Source organism: Trachurus trachurus (genome assembly GCF_905171665.1).
Source record: "Trachurus trachurus genome assembly, chromosome: 19".
NCBI classification, from domain to species: Eukaryota; Metazoa; Chordata; class Actinopteri; order Carangiformes; family Carangidae; genus Trachurus; species Trachurus trachurus.
In genome coordinates, this window is record NC_139913.1 from 10,083,399 (window position 1) to 10,099,939 (window position 16,541).

The 16,541-nt window shown below is 40.7% G+C and overlaps 1 protein-coding gene across 2 annotated transcripts; it reads right to left on the minus strand.

Moving 5' to 3' along the window:
• Positions 1-85: 85 nt before the first annotated feature.
• Positions 86-16,299, minus strand: LOC311002915 (guanine nucleotide-binding protein subunit alpha-13-like). 2 transcript variants are annotated; one of them, XR_014596255.1, is made up of 6 exons: positions 15,996-16,297; positions 12,036-12,262; positions 8,676-8,726; positions 5,988-6,188; positions 1,196-2,555; positions 86-483 (listed from the first exon to the last, which is right to left on the minus strand). XR_014596255.1 is itself a non-coding variant. In XM_083994506.1 (5 exons), the coding sequence occupies exons 1-5, from the start codon at positions 16,276-16,278 to the stop codon at positions 2,184-2,186; spliced, it is 1,134 nt and encodes a 377-aa protein (XP_083850632.1). In that variant the 5' UTR covers positions 16,279-16,299; the 3' UTR covers positions 86-2,183. The 2 variants fall into 2 exon arrangements, 1 of the variants encoding a protein (XP_083850632.1); XM_083994506.1 differs by having other exon boundaries at positions 86-2,555; positions 15,996-16,299.
• Positions 16,300-16,541: the final 242 nt, after the last annotated feature.

The following is a 16,541-nucleotide window of genomic DNA, read 5'->3' on the forward strand; positions in this document are numbered from 1 at the left end:
ATACAAATTTGGTTGCACAGTGGTTGTTGGTGTAAATTATAAAGAAGCAAACAGATAATGTGTAATGACCAAAGAGGAGTCTCACTTCATTAGAAAAGTGTATTTATTGAGAGCGTTAGAGTGGCATGAGACTTGACACAGGAATGAATTTTCATAAAGGCGATGAAAAAAGTTACACAAAAAATACATCTACATGAAAAAAGTCATCTTCATTGGAAAAAGCAATGATTTGAGACACATTCAGAATAGGGAAAAAAAATGCCATTTCTACAACCATTTACATATAAGGAGATAAACCTGAATATTATTTACATGGCAACAGATTACAGTATGTACACAGCCAGGACTGGAAGCAGACTGAAGCTCACAGGAGATTTATATTTGGGGAGGAAAACTACAGTCTGTCAATGTGAACAGAGCGGAGAAAGCACGGGGTGATTTGGCAGAGAAGCAGAGATTTTAACAGTCCCTGGAAGTCGTCCTCTAACAAAGATTGGCCCCCTACAAAATACAGTTGCTGACAAAAGTATTCAACTCCAGTGGTTTTTTTTGTCTGTATTTTCTTTTCTTTTTTTTTTACTACAATTTCAATGTATTTTAAAAAGGGAAGTCCTAAATAGCACAAAGATTAAAACATGTATAAAAAATTATTTTTAGACATGCCTGGAGTCATAACTCACAATTCTCACATGACTGGTTACAGTATATTCAGACGATCTAGAGCAAATCTCTGTACATTTATTAACAGACATTCATCATTCAGGCAACAGAAGGAGGTGGGGAGGGGTCTGTTCCTTTACAAGGCATCTAATCAGAGATGAAAATAAAGACAGACAGGACAGGACAGGACAGGACAGGGTGGGGGGTAAAGAGTGGAGAAAGGGGATTCTGGGCCGACGATCTGGGGTCAAAGCCAGGAGGATACAGTACCAAACACCACCCGGCTATAACTGTACTGAGGCCTGGCTGAGTCTCGTCGTTCTGCCGCCCAAATAAAGATCAGATTATTCAGTTAGTTCACCAACAGTGATGTCAGCATTTACGCTGGTTTTGATTCAAACCCTGAGAAAACAGTGGACTGCATGTTCACTTGCCGGCACACCTGCCTCCATGTGCCGAACGCGGGTGCGACACCCTTTACAAACGACAAACTAGTCGCAACTTAATTATCTGTTAGAGGAAGCTAAGACGAGACTGGCTTTATTTTCTTGGAGAGACACAGGCACAAACGCAGGATTCAAACAGTGATCTGTCTATAAGACATTAAGTGGAAAGGCATCGTAGGTTCAGTCTTACACTTTTCTTTTCTAGCAAGTTTTCCACAGACAAGGTGCCAGTGCTGGAGCCGGTTTCCGCATCGAAATCGTTCTCTGGTCCTTGTCCCGGCTGCACTGGCTCCGTGCCGGCACTTTAAGACCTGGTGGCGCTGACTTAAGGAAAACCGATAACTGGGACGGGACGAGGGAGGAACGGTGCTGCCATACGAGAGAAAAAATAAAAAATAAAAAAAAACAGACAATTGTGCAGTCTCCAGATCATCATCAACCCTCTATTGTCGACAGGGGCTTAAAAAAACAAATGTTCACAGAGCAGCGCTGGAGACTGCGTCTGAAACAATGGAGTGATTTTTGGACTAGGTTAATTCAGTGCTTGGACACAGACCGGCAAATCAACTCTGGCACAGATAAATCTTGGTACATTTTGAACATCTAGCTTCACCGTGGTTATTTACTCTGTGTTGCTTGGTAAGTCAAGTGTGTGTATGCCCCGGTTTTTTTTCCATGGCGTTGGTGCCAGCACCGGCACCTTGCGAGTTGAAAAGCCCCAGCGCGTGCGTCTTTGCGCTGTGAGGCCGAGCTCAGGCCAGAGGAGAAGCAGCAGAGATCAGATGTCATCCAACATCCGACCTGCCCGCTTCTTCTTTATCATTTATTTTTTTGCATTTTTTTTTATACCACAGACGTTCTGCCCCTCCTAACTCATTCCCCTACCAAACCCTGAACTAACAAGAAGGCCAACTCTTCAAAAGAGGAGCGTAAAAACTAATATAAAAACAGCTGGAGAAGAATGCTGCTGTCGATCAGATTCTTCTGAGACCGGTCTCTCGCCCCCGGTCCTCTTCAGGAGCGGGGAGGAGGCTCGTCCCCATTCAGGTCCTCTCTACTTTCACAGGTTGACAGGGGTCATTGGAGCATGAGCTGTTTGAGATTGTCATGGAGGATGGTGTCCTTGACGTCCCGGAACACCAGCCGGATGTTCTCCGTGTTGATGGCCGTGGTGAAGTGGTGGTACAGAGGCTTCTGGGTGGCGTCGCGCCTCTTGGCCCGGAAGCACTCCACCATGAACGCCTGGATGTCCGGCAGGCTGTGCTCCGGCCCGGTGTAGTCGGGAAAGTAGTCCTTGAGCGGAACGCTCTTCACCTTCTCCTCCAGTAGGTCCGTCTTGTTGAGGAAGAGGATGATGGAGACGTTGATGAAGACGCGGTTGTTGACGATGGTCTCGAAGATGTTGAGCGATTCGCACAGTCGATTAGTTTGCCTGTCCTCCATCAGCACCTGGGTGAGACAACAGAGGGACTGGTCAGTTACTTCTGCCTGGTGCTTCCTCTCAGACCTCAGTGGTAACAAGGTTGTAACAGTAGATGAACACGCAGCTTGTTAACACAAATTTTATATTCTTATTCTTATTTATATTCTTATTCTTTATATTCTTATACTATATGTTGTTATCGTCAATGTGTGTCTGTGTAATGCTGCTGCTGCACTGTAATTTCCCAGATTGGGATCAATAAAGTCTATCTATCTATCTATCTATCTATCTATCTATCTATCTATCTATCTATCTATCTACAAATACTCAGTGGGTCAATGACATGACGCAACCCAATGTCAAGTGGTGGAACCAGTATTTTTTCATTAAAATCGGATTATAGACAAGAAAATAAATCTGGACTCAAATGTGGAATAAATGTCATTCACTTTTGCAATACAACACTTTGTTTTTTGACAAATTTTACAAAATGTGTTATATTATTTATGTCCTACGCAGTGTTGATAAAACACATTCAAATTTAAACAGAAATACAGCAAAAAAAAAAAAAAAACTATTTCAATGTAATGTTTTCTGAGGAAAGTATATTTTTATAAGTACACCTAAATCCACTGTAGGCGGATCAACCTTTTAATACTCATCATTCTTTTGTGGTTACACCATTTGACATTTTCTGGGCACTCAGTCTTACTTAAGAAAATGTCATTACAAATGACATGAAACCAACATTAATACAAAATGTATATTTCAACAAATCTGATACTTTTAAAATTATTTTTCAAGATATTTCTAAGTTGCTCATCTTGTCAACCCTTATTTGTCACTGACCCCAATGCATTTAGTCATGTGTTGACATGATCTGCTGAGGTTCAGAAACAGGGAAGAAAAGTGATTTCAGTTCTTTAAACATGACTATGCATTTCAGAAACTGCTGATCTACCAGGATTTTCACACACAACCACCTCAAGGTTGGAAAAAGAATAGAAAATATGAAGTGAGAAAATGCCATGTTGATGCCAGAGGTCAGAGGAGAAAGGTCAGACTGGTTGGAGTGGATCAAAAGGCAGCAGCAACTTAAACAACCACTTGTTATGACCAACGCCTGCTGAAGCATCTCTGAACCACAACACGTAGAAGACCAACCCAGCCAGCTAACAACAGGAAACGGAGGTTACACTTCACAGAGGCACCAACACTGGACAATATGAGACAATAAATTACAATATAATTATATTTTCTTGGTACATTTTGGGCGCAGTAGTACCAACTGAACATCTTTTAAACCAGAGGTATGTGAAAATACTGATACATTAAAATATTGCAATATTTTTATGACATGATACTGTATCAACTCTTTAAAGGGATAGTTCAACATTTTGGCAAATTGACCCATTGCCATAATCCCTATAGTCATAGCAGTAGGTTTGTTACCTTTGATTGTCGGTGCAAGCTAGTTTTAGAACGGCGGAGCAGAGCCGCGAGCTGCTCAGAGCTACGCTACGGAGGCTAATGGGATTTCTTGGGTTTCCCTCATCAAACTCATCAAATACACAATCCAACAACTCCAAAACGCTCTGGTGGACAAGTTGTGACCTGCACGTTCACCACGCTATGAGATAATAATGAAACATTACGAGACAGAGTTGTTTTTGAGGTAAATTCAATTCATTCAGTTTTTCGGCAAGCAGTCTCTGCATTTACCTCGAACGTAGGTAACGAACCTACTCCTAAAACTATAGGGATTATGGCAATGGGCCAATTTGCCAAAATGTTGAACTATCCCTTTAAAGATTGTATCGATAATTCATCAATAGTTGCTGGTGGTCACAGTGGTTTTATGTTGGAGCTTCCCTCTTTGTGTTCAGATTGCACAAAAAGTACAGACTCACTATGATGGTAGATGTTGTAGGATTTGTGAAACTGATCATGTGTTCTGTATATCATTAGCTCGGAGTTCGTGTGTTGACATACATATAAATAGCCCGTAATGTTGTTGATATGGTGAACACGAACGAGGAAAAAGAAGCTGAAGGAGCCTCCGGTGTCATTTACATTCACTGGCTGGCTGCGAGCGCTGTTCAAGTGAAGACGGGTGTATCTGTGTAAACACTTCAGACATGCTAATCCTTTTGAGACGCCGCCGTCGTCTGAGTGTGTTTGTTACAGCAACAAGAAGAAGAAGACGAAGAAAAAAAAAAAACAGACTAGGAGTCAGTCACAACCCCCTCAGCTCAGAGTTCAAGCTGAATCCATCCAACGCAACAGAAACTATAAGCGACTATACTCCGACGTGGAGAAGATGGCGCCGCTCAATGGGCCATATTGTTCCATATGGAGGTAACGGTGGTGATGCATCAGCTGCTCTGATACTATCACTGGTGTGTATGTGTTGGTAGTATGATAAGCTAGGAACTGACAGAGCCAAAACTATCAACAAGTCGTTGGGTTCTTCTTTCCTCATGTGGTCACTTCAGTTCATCTGTTGTGTAACTTGGACATTAAACCACATAAATGTTGATGAGATGAGATGTTATCCTGCAGCCATTTCTACTGTTTTTACCGCTCTACTGGAAAAAAAAAAAACCCTGAGACCTCTATCAAACCACAAACTTCCCTTGTTTCCCTCCACATCATCTCATTATTGGCCAATCAACTGCTGCTATTTATAAAAACCTCTCAAATCTGGAGGATGGGTGTGTTTTATCAAAGCATTTCCTTCATTTCATATCTGAGCAGACATTTAAAATAGGACTTATTAATGATTAATTCATCAATTAATTCTTACAGATATAGATTTAACAATGGATTTACAAAAACATGAGCCTTTATAAGTACGTTTATTAATGCATGAATAAAAAAAATAGGAAAGAGTATCTGAAAAGGCGTTTTAAAAATGGGAACACACAATTTCCATTTCCTCTTTCCAGCTGCTTTTCTTCTTCTGTCCGTATCGATTTGATTGGTAGCTCCTGATTGACTGGAGCTAACCAGCTGGGTTTACACTGTTTTTGGAAAATCCATTGTCAAATCTTGACTGTTCATTGATTGATTCATAATTTATTGATACATTATTTTATTTATTCCTTCCTACTTTTAATGAAACGAAGGAAATGCTTTATTATATTCCCTCTGACCTCCCTGTCCATCAACACTTACAGTCTTTATTTATCAAAACAAAAACCTTCAACAACAACGTCCAGTAAATAATCTGAAGTGAACGAAACACTGGTGACAGGGAGTTTGATTCCTGTTTGAGAGATAAATCACAACACTACAGACCCACAACTCCACACAACAGTCTTGTGCATATAGACACAGTATTCACCACTTTATCAAAAAGTCACCAAACATTATCTGCTACCGCAAACTGATTAATGTGCCACTTATCAGCCAATCTCAAGTGTGTGTGTGTGTGTGTGAGGCACAGCTCTTCTCACCTGATCGTATTCAGAGGAGGAGACGAGGAAGAGGATGGAGGTGACCGAGTCGAAGCACTCGAACCAGCGCCTTCGCTCCGACCGCTGCCCGCCCACGTCCACCATCTTGAAGGGAACGTTCTTGATTTCAAAGTCATACTCGTGGATCCCTTTGGTGGGTTTACGGGCCAGCAGGATGTCCTGTTGACTGGGGAGATAACTCTGGAGGAGAGCGGGAGAGGAACCATGAGTAAATATTCATTCATTATAAAACGGAAAGGTGAAATCCAGCGATCTGATTGGTTGTCAACCGTGGTATAATGAGCATATACCACGGCTACTATTCTAAAGCCTTATCACAGCGTAGGCTATCACTCCGCCTCAGGCACGTATGACTGGTATGAATGGAAGTTGTAGGACTGTTGCAGTCCGTAGCAAAAGATAGTTGATGTTTTTACGATGTTAAAAAATGGCCTAAAGTAGTTGAATTTACATGTTTAAGGTTAACTTTCACCTCCGAGGAGGGTTAACAACGGTAGAGGGGATTGAGCAGTGGCTTTCACCTGAAAAAAAGCGGAGGAAAAGACGACATGCAGAGCTAATTTGGAGCTAATGTCTGGAGAGGTGGGACTATTTTTTTCATAGTGAGGCTATTTTATTGGATAATATGTATTTCTGGTTGAATAAAACTACATGAAATTGATTGCGTATCCCTCTTTCATATTGTCATTATTGTTAACCGTTTTATAAAAGCAATATATCACTCCAGTCCGTGGTATATGCTCATTATACCACTCTAAGCCGTGGTATAATGAGCATATACCACGGCCTGTCATGATATATTGCTTAAATAAATATTATTTTACACCTTATGTGAGCTGTTATGTATTTTACTTATCATTCTGCACAGCACTTTGGATGCTTTAAAGTGTTTAACAAATAAAGTTGGATTGGAAATATCATATATATACACATGTAGGGGGGAAAAAAATCTGATGGTCTATTAACAGCTCTGATTTCTTACTCTTCCACATTTGGTTAAATAATACCTTGAAAAAAAAAAACCACGTGCTACTGTGCAAATTTCCCCTCGCAAGAGGAAGCAACTGAGCTCGTAGACGCAGAGAGAAAGAAACAGCAAACGAAAACACATTAAAGCAGAAACTTCCTTTTGCAAGAAGTGACTGTGGTTAGATCTCCTTCTTCAGGTGAAATAAATACATGACTGTTAGTTATCTGAGCCCCTTCTGTTTACACCCGATGACGCATTTATTAACCCCAAGGAAATCACAGCCGTAGTATGACGAGACCAAGGAAGAAAGTAATCCCTGATGTGGAGTTTTTTTTTGTTTTTTTTTATCTTTACTGTATGAACCAGATCAGTGGAAACTCCCATCATGCCTCTCCATCTCTGCACCAGTCGAGTTTTATCATCATTAGTTTTTTGTGACCTTCTATTCGTCTCTACTAAAACCTCAGAGTCTAAACTTAGCAGCTGGAAATTTCTACTGATGATTCCAGGGAAGTTCACGTCGAGGCTAAGACGCAAAATATAGTAACAATATTTCTAATACTTGACTCCCGTGGTGTGCTCCGTCATAACTTTATTATTATGAGCAAAAAAAAAAAAACTTTAAATACTTCTACTTAGCTTTAAAAGCAGTTTATAAACATATAATAGAGGGATTATGATTCTTTATGTACATATTCGTGCACATACATGGAGTGAAATGGAAGCTGCTGTTTCAACACATGATGAATGATAACGACTTATCAAACGAATAAGTCTCTAAAAGGGAAGTCGTTGTTGACACACATTAAGTATCAGATTAAACCTGTTGCTGTAATAAAATCAATTCTTCTGTGAATAATATGTATAATGAGAACATTATAATGTTACTGTATAATGAAGATATTATAAGTTATAATGGTTTAATAGTTTAAAAGTGACCTGGACTAGATAAGCAGCAGATGGTTTGACCGTTTCAAGGGTTTTTTAGCGATAGAAGATAAAGGTGAAGATATTTCCCGGGTGCTGCGGTTGGCAGGTGTGACAGTTTTTACTCTTGATGACTAAAATTAAATCAACCAACCGCCCCACTTTTTTTACTTGATGGTGAACCGTTTCCTGCCAGTCTGCCATCAGATTAGAGCGTTTTTTTGTGTGTGGAAATATTGTATCAGCTTGCTCACAGAAGCCGAGTATTGATCTTTCATGAAAACAAACTGCAAATACTAAATTGAGGTTTTTGGGCACCGATCCCGTTCAGCAGGACTAAAAAGGATTGAAAGTGAAATGAACTTTAACTTATCACATAGAACAGATGTTAACAAAGTTTTCCTTTTTGGTTATGAATCACAGTGCATCATAATATGTGACAAAATCATGATAATAACACATCGTGACTTATATTATGTTGTTGTTATTGATAATTCCCAACCTTAAGTCAGCTATAAAACATTTTATACCAAATTTAAAAGCTTTGTTTAACACTTTTTTTTAAATCATTTTTTTAAGGACACTGAACTTCATGCTTCCTGTGAGTTTTAAATATCCTGTTATGATACAACACTGAGGCGATGTGATGAGCAGCTCCTTCCAGCGTATACCAACAACTTCTTCGGCCAACTTTAAATTGTCTAGACGTTGCAAATATTAACTATAACATGTCTGGTTATAACAATCGGTGCAGGGCAGAAACAACTTACCGGCTCGCCAAGCTTATCCAGATTATCCAAGAAATACTTCACTGACTCACCCTGCGACAGGACAGAGGAGGAATTTCTGTTAATTCTGCACAATTTATTCATAAAAACACACGTGGTGCAAATGCAATACACATTCACTATATTCAATATGCATTCGTTCTTTACAGTATACTTGTTAATGTTTTGAAGACATGCAGCTGTTGCAGGACAAAGTCTGTGTTCAGCTGCTACACAACGAACGAGCAAACACACACACATACACATACACACACAGGTGAACTGTTTGTTTTCTCTCTCAAAAATGCGAGACCTGATTCTGCCCGAGAAGTCGAAGCAGGATGCAAAGTGTTTGGTATTGCAGCAGCAGCCACGTGTTTGACAGAGTTTCTTTGATCTATAGAGAAATGTGGCTAGATCTCTCTCTCTCCGAGTGTGTGTGTGTGTATATGTGTGTGTGGGGGTGTTTTTTCTAGGCTATTCTGACGCTGTTCATGCGCTATTAGTGCAAGCCCAGACACGAGGCTGCCAAGACTGAGATGCATTCCTTTATCTGTGTGTGTGTGTGTATGTGTGTAAGTGTGTGTGTGTGTGCCCTGTACTCAACACAAGCCAAAAAAAGTGACTGCACAAAAGCAAAAAAGGCACTTTCTTTGTCACCTCTTCCTGTGACCCGCGCCTTCTCAGGGGAGCGTTTTGCATGTTATTTTGCATCAGTGCCGACGGTAAAGCCGAGGATCTGTGCAAACTGAATTCAAAAATCTTATCAGTAGTAGTGATTGTTTTGGTTGTATTCCTCCTCCGTGCTGCTACCGCCACGCACGCCACGTACCAGCCATTTTCCCCACTGCAGGCTCCTGTACTCACCTTTTGATCTCCCTTAAAAAAGAAAAAAAACTAACCTGACCTGAAAAACCTGTGTATGTGTGTGTATGTGTGTGTGTGTGTGGGATGTCTATGCGAGGCTTAGATTACACAAGGGAGGAGCCGAGCGACACTCACGCTGCGGTGAAAAGCCTGCAGACAGAAGAGTTACCTTTCTGTCAGGGCTAATTTTAATTCTGGTCCTCGCATGAGTAAAGACGCTTCAGTCAATCAGCCAAGGGACCGGTGGTGGTTTTGAAAACGTAAAAAAAAAAAGAAAAAAAGAAAAAGAAGAAAAAAAATCACTGACAAAAAAAACAGAAAAGTAAAAAGCAGAAGAGAAACCAGAAGAGTCTGAGATCTGGTTGTTCTAAAGCATCAATGTGCTGTTAAAGCAAAACTGAAACATAACGTTCAACAACGACATCAATACGTCATCCTGGTCAGAGCCGTGTAAATGTAATCAGATCTACAGTGATTTTAGGACTTATCTGTACGATGAGTTACTACACTGAGCTTAAATGAGAAAGAGAGAAAACGCTGGTGTGAACTTTGTGAGGATCCGTGTGCGCTTCCTTCCAGCGTGTACATGTGTTTTTAATGACGGATACGAGCGAGCCTGGAGGGGTGTGTGTGTGTGTGTGATTTGTGATGCAAATACTTAAAGAGCATGGTCAAAACACAATGGGATGTATCTGCAGGCGGAGAAACAAATTAATCCTCGCTACCGAGAGCAGGGAAAACTTTAACGGCTCCCAACAGAACGACTCCTCTGGGGTGTTTTTTATGTGTGACGGCTGCCTGTGTTTTTAGATTTAATTCACATTTAGACACAACAAAACTACAGTTTTATGATCATTTTCACTACGTATTAAACTGTTGATCGACTTAATCATTAATTGTTCAGAGTTTTGGCCTCACAGCCTGGTGGGAATTTATAAATAATGACTTGACAATAACTGAAGACAAGAAAAAGCTGAATGTTTGTTATTTATAAATCATAAATGACATTATTACCAAAGCAGCAGCTGTTTAACTCTCTGTGTGTGTGTCTACCTAGCCACATCAGTCATTCAATCATCTGTGTGTTATCCTGTGTCTGTGTAACTGGAGTTGTAAATATTAAAGAGGTAAAGGATGCAACTGCCTTTTTTATTATTGTTAGTCAATAAAATATCAGAATATCCATAAAACATCATTTACGTTAAACATCTTGCGTACCAAACTCAAAATACATTTGATTTGTAATGATAAACTGGAACCAGCTGATAGTTCGGTATCTTTTTCTTACTAAACGACGCTGGTTATTCATTTTCTCACCCAACATATCGACTATTTTAACACCACATCTAATGATGGTGTTTGTTTCCTGGTGTTTATGTTGACTGGTGTGTTAAGTCCGGGTTGTTTTATAACGGAATTAACACAAATTAATTGTTTCCGTGCTAAATGGATTATCTGTGATGACATATTCAGAGGTGGAGTAAAGGGAAGTTGCTGTGTTTTTTGTTATATATACACACTTTATAAACAGTTATTTTAACAATTTTCCAATAGTTTAGTTTAAAAGCCAAAATATATAGACAACATGCAGAGAGAATGTGTGTCCTTGGTACTTGTGTAACATGAGTGTGTGACAGTCTTAGTGTTTGTGTGCAAATAACAGCGAGTGTGAGAGCCAGGGCTCTGTTTGTAAGCATAAAGCTGTTTAACTACAGATCAACATTCCTGCTCTGATCACTCTTATTCCCCTCTCTGTCTGCACAACCACTGAGTGTGTGTGTGTGTGCAAGAGAGTGTGTGTATGTGTATGTGTGTGTGGTGGGGGGCTAACAAAACACCATTCAGAACAGTTCAGCCTCATTCAAGTGACAGAAGAATTTTAATTTTCTGTTTTTGTCTCATTGCGTAGAGCTACTTGGAGCAGCGTGTGCCCCACTCTGTCTCTCCTCCACAGCTGGACAATGTATAAAGTCTGTGACACGACCCGACAGCTCGCATTAAATAAGCAAACACCAGGCTGATTTATCAGGAATCTTTCTTTTTTTTTTTTAAACCGCAGCAGCAGGTTGTGAAAGTAATACCCGGGCAAAATAAAAAGGCACAGAGCGGAGCAGAGTCCCTGTAATTCTCGACCACAGCTGTGGCGTTACTCTGGGGTAAATGTCAGCGCGTTGAAATGTGCATGCTGACAACCAAGGAGAAGGGAGAGGTGTAAACAGGAAGCTGACTCAATCACATGTCTGCGTGCTCGACGCAGACACAAGGGGAGCGACAGGACGCAAAAAAAAAAAAAAAAAAAAATCAGAGTGAGATACAGGGAAAGAGGAAAAGGGAGGATGAATTACCAAGAAATTCAGTTTCACTTTCTATTTTCACAGCTGCTCTCTCTCTCTGCCTTTCATCTCACTCGCTCTTGATTTTTCTAAGCATTAAAAAAAAAACACCGGACTGAGCTGGAAACTAAATCAAACGTGTATAATGTGTACGTCCACCTACCAGCTGGAACTCCCTGCGCCGGTCGAAGGCGTTCTGTATCCCCGAGTCCTCCCACAGCGCCGTGATGGCGGGCAGGTACCGCATGAAGATGGACGCCTCCAGCTGCCCGTTGGCCATCATGGCCGACCGGGTGTCGAAGGCCATCAGGCTGTCCCCGTGCGGCTGGTTGTCCGGGTCGCCCCACGGGATGTGCAGCTTCTCCCTGGCGTCCACCAACACGCGGACACCTGCGGAGGGGGGGGAAGTGGGACAAAATCGGTGTCAAGGGGCAGCGAGGGGGACGGATAGGAAACAAAAGACAAAGTGGAGGAGAGAAAAGAGCAGAATGAAAACCGGTGTCTCACTGACTGAACCTGCGTGGATGTAAAAACTGTGATTTTTAAAGTGTCACAGCTACAAGATAAACAAAATACAACTAGCCTATATTTTATTCTCTAACTTTTAATTCTAATGAAATAACCAAGGGCGTATTTCTCCAGTTCATTTAAAGACTTTATTTTATGTTTTTAAATGTTTAGAAAGGCTGGTTTATCCTACATTTATACCTCATTAACTAAACTTTTCCGGCTTCTTCTCACCTTCAGACCAACCTCATATGAGAATGAGGATGTCCTCCCACATTATAGACTGAATCTTATGTGGCGTGGCTATAGTGAGTCATGTATTGTATATTTTGAATGTACATAAACTATTATGCATTAAAAATAAAGTTATTATCATCATCAAAATCGCTGCTGCTACTATTATTTTCGGTTTTGATTAACCCTGCCCGTCATAGGCGGCGCTATCAATAGGCTAGGGGAAGCTTAGCTTCCCCTAGATTGTCACAGAAAATAAAATAAAAATCATCACAAATAATAAAATGGAAAATTTAGATTTAGATTTAGAATTTCCGGTCGTATTTGACTGGTTACCTGCGTCATTACGTAGGTTTAAATGTGTCAGCATGTGTCAGGCAGCCGTAGAAACCACACGCCGTCTTCGTTGTATTTCAGAGGAGAGGCAGCGAGTGTGGTGCTTTGCCTCTGTACGCCGAGGGAGGCTGAGGCTACGCTGCTTCATTGCGTAACTCTACTGAGTGTGAGCGGCACGTACGTTCACGTTGCTTTCGTGAATTGTAAACAAACAGTCGCCCCCTCGGTTTTAGCTTCCAGCAGTCTAGCGGCTAATTCAACAGCAGTGATGGATAACTGTACCGGGGAGGCTGAATAACTGCATGAGCTTCATTTGAGGAATAAACAGCAGCTTTTACCTGACGGACCGACGCCTGAGCTGAGGTAGCTAACAGCTAGCAGGTTACGTACTTTCTCTTCCCTCCCTCTCTTTCTTTATACACGCACACACACAGCCTGTCATATCTGTTGTAAACCTTGTAATAACAGCTTGTTGAGTACAGTTAACTTGTTGCTTCGGTTTGAGTGTGGATTAATTGTTAACGGTTTGTTGTGTAATGTGAGCGGTGGTCATCGCGTCCTGATGAGTTGGGTTTTAATAACCGCTGATGGCGTGGATTGTGATGAGAAGGTGTTGCACATATTTTAAGACTTATCTGTGCAAACCATTGTGCAAAACCTGTTTGTTGTGACTTTTTGCGTGATAAGATGATTTGCCAAATTCTTCTTCCATTCCTGCAGCCTTTTGTCTCAATGTTAACGATGGCAAAATGTCGAGATATTTTATTACTTTATGAAAATAAATGTCTGAGTTAAAAAGATGTGGGCTACGCATTTCTGACTTGATTTGGCTTTTCGTGCATTTGGTTAAACACATATAAGTAACAGGAGAGAGAGAGAGAGACGAGGAGAGAGAGAGAGGTCCACTGGGTGAGCTAGATTAACTTTTAACGGGAGAGAGAGCGGCGCACCGCGCTGTCAAAGCTCGTCTCAGCAGAAATTATGTGTGCTTTCAATATAGACACGAACGAGTCATTCAGGAATAATTTCCAACTCTATGTATGTTAGTGTTATTTTTTCCTAAGTAGTGGCCCATCCAAAATTACTGTGGCCCGTCCAAAATTGAAATCATGTCACCTGACACCTGTGTGAGCGCACATTCTCAGCGATGCAGCGGGTGCGCAACTGAATGAGGACAACTATGGCACAGCAGATACTGTCAACTGTGTCGCTTCTGTACATCGAGAGCAATAACTACGGTAAAAGGATTTAACCCTGAAGAAATAGTTGAGAAATATGACACAAACGCCCCGTGGCGTATGCTAAGAACATTGATTAATTTATTATGGGCTACTACAGCAAAAAACAAAAACAAAAAAAACAAGTAGAGAATGAAAGGAATCATTCTACTCCATCTCATTTTGATGAATATAATCAAAATTTATATATCTGCCTATGGGTAAAAACGTTCTCTTTTTTTTGTCCCGTATAGCTTCCCCATTCCTACTGTCCTAGCGCCGCCTATGCTGCCCGTTATTTTCTATACAGTTAAAGGTGCTGATTATTACTTCATATGTCTTCTTATGTCCAACCCATTGTCCAGAATCCAGTGAAATTCAATTGTCTATCATGTGTTTTGACAGAGATAATCCAAAATGTACATATTTGAGAGGCTAGAAACTAAGATAGACATATAAATAGTCAAGATTCACCAAAATGTATTTTCTGGACAACCTGTTGCAGCCATATTTATAGTTTCTATACTAATAACTGTGGCCTCATAAACATGCACAGGGAGTGGTCTGCTACAGCAGCACTTTACCTAATCAATAGCACAAATATATACATTGGTGAAGTCTGACATGATTTATTTGACAGTTTATAGTATTATGTGTTGACTGGTATTGATTCACCCCTGACTGGGCTACATAGGGCCGGTTTTTGTTTACTTTGGATTTTACTGTTTAATGAGATGTCCGTGTTGTTTAGTGTACTCCCTGTACATACAAAGAGTGGACAAACAGGAACACATAACTACAGAACGCAGTCACACTGGCGGGTGGGTTCACCCTCCATTAGCCTCATCCCTGGGTTAGTTGTTGAGCAACACAACTTGCCTATGGCTATTTGAACTGCCGGCCCTGTGTGTGCAGCAGCTATGATGAACATTTGAAATATGTTATGGGCCGCATTTCAGGGCTGTGAACTGTTTAGAAAGAGTAAAATTTAAACTTTAAAATCTTATTGTTGGTCTACAGAAGCGCTAAATATGTTCTAGATTTATTATATAATCCATATGAAGCATACAGACCCCTTGGATTATCTGGGACTACAGGTTTTTACTATGTTCCCAGAACCAGAAACAAAGTGAAGCAGCATTCATTATGAGTTATTATGCTCCTCACCTGCCTGCACACCTGAGGTCTGCACAAACTGTCAAGTCATGGTTGAAAACGTTACCATTTGCTAAATCCTATATATTATTTTCATCTTTTACCGTCTTATTTCCTTTAAATGTATTTTTCTGTTTTAGATTTTAATATTTTAATGACTTTTCTATCATTCTATTCGCCATTATTGTCCTATACTGCCTCATTTCCTTCTTTTCCTTGTTAAATGTAATTGTCTGTTTTAGATTTTAACATTTTAAAGTTTTTTTTTTAGATCATCCTACTTCCTATTATTGTCCTACACTGCCTTATTTCCTTCTTTTCCTTGTTAAATGTACTTTCTTGTTTCTGTTTTTGATTTTAAATGTATTTCCATCTACCTCTGGTGTATTAATTGTGCTATACAAATAAATCTGCCTTTAGATTAAAGCAGAAACACGGTTGTTGGGTGTGCCGACACAGCAGATGTAGACTGTTTATATATATATGTCCTTTCTCACCCAGCCCATGAAGGCTCAGGCGTTGCTGCTGCTGCTGCTGCCGCTGCTGCTGCTAAACAGATGTGGAAACTCTCCCATCCTTTTTTTTTTTTCAGCGCCTTTTCAAGCGGGGCCTTTCACCCGGTTTTTAACCTCCACAAACATACCAAACGATACCGACGTTAATAGAGATGTTACCTTTAATAACGTTGCTGTAAATCGTGCCTTTGAAGTCCTCTCGGGCTTGTTGGTCGAAGTCCTGGCCGTGGATGATCCGCATTTGTTTGAGGAAAGTCGACTTGCCGCTCTCGCCAGCGCCGAGCAGCAGGATCTTCACAAGCCGTTTCACGTACGGTTTCTCCCGGGAGAGACATCTGTCGATCTCCTTGGACTTTCGTAGCTGTTCGACCTCGCCGCTGTTGAGCAGGCAGACAGGTAGACAAACTTTTAACACGGACCTGGTCGGCAGGAAATCCGCCATGTTCGCACAAACTTCATCGATGCTAATTTGATGCATGCGCGTTCGCGGTGCGCGGGTACGCGACCAAGCCCCTTCCCTAAACTCAGGAAGTAGTGTTGCTGCTGCTTTTTTTTTTTTTTTTTTTTTTTTTCCTTTATTTATATCAAACACAGCAATACAGTTACAATCAAAGCAAAAGAAGAAATGAACTAGGGAACCCTGTAAACAATGCAAAAGCTTATAATAAATATCTAAACAAACAAAACAAAAAACCGGTAGATGAA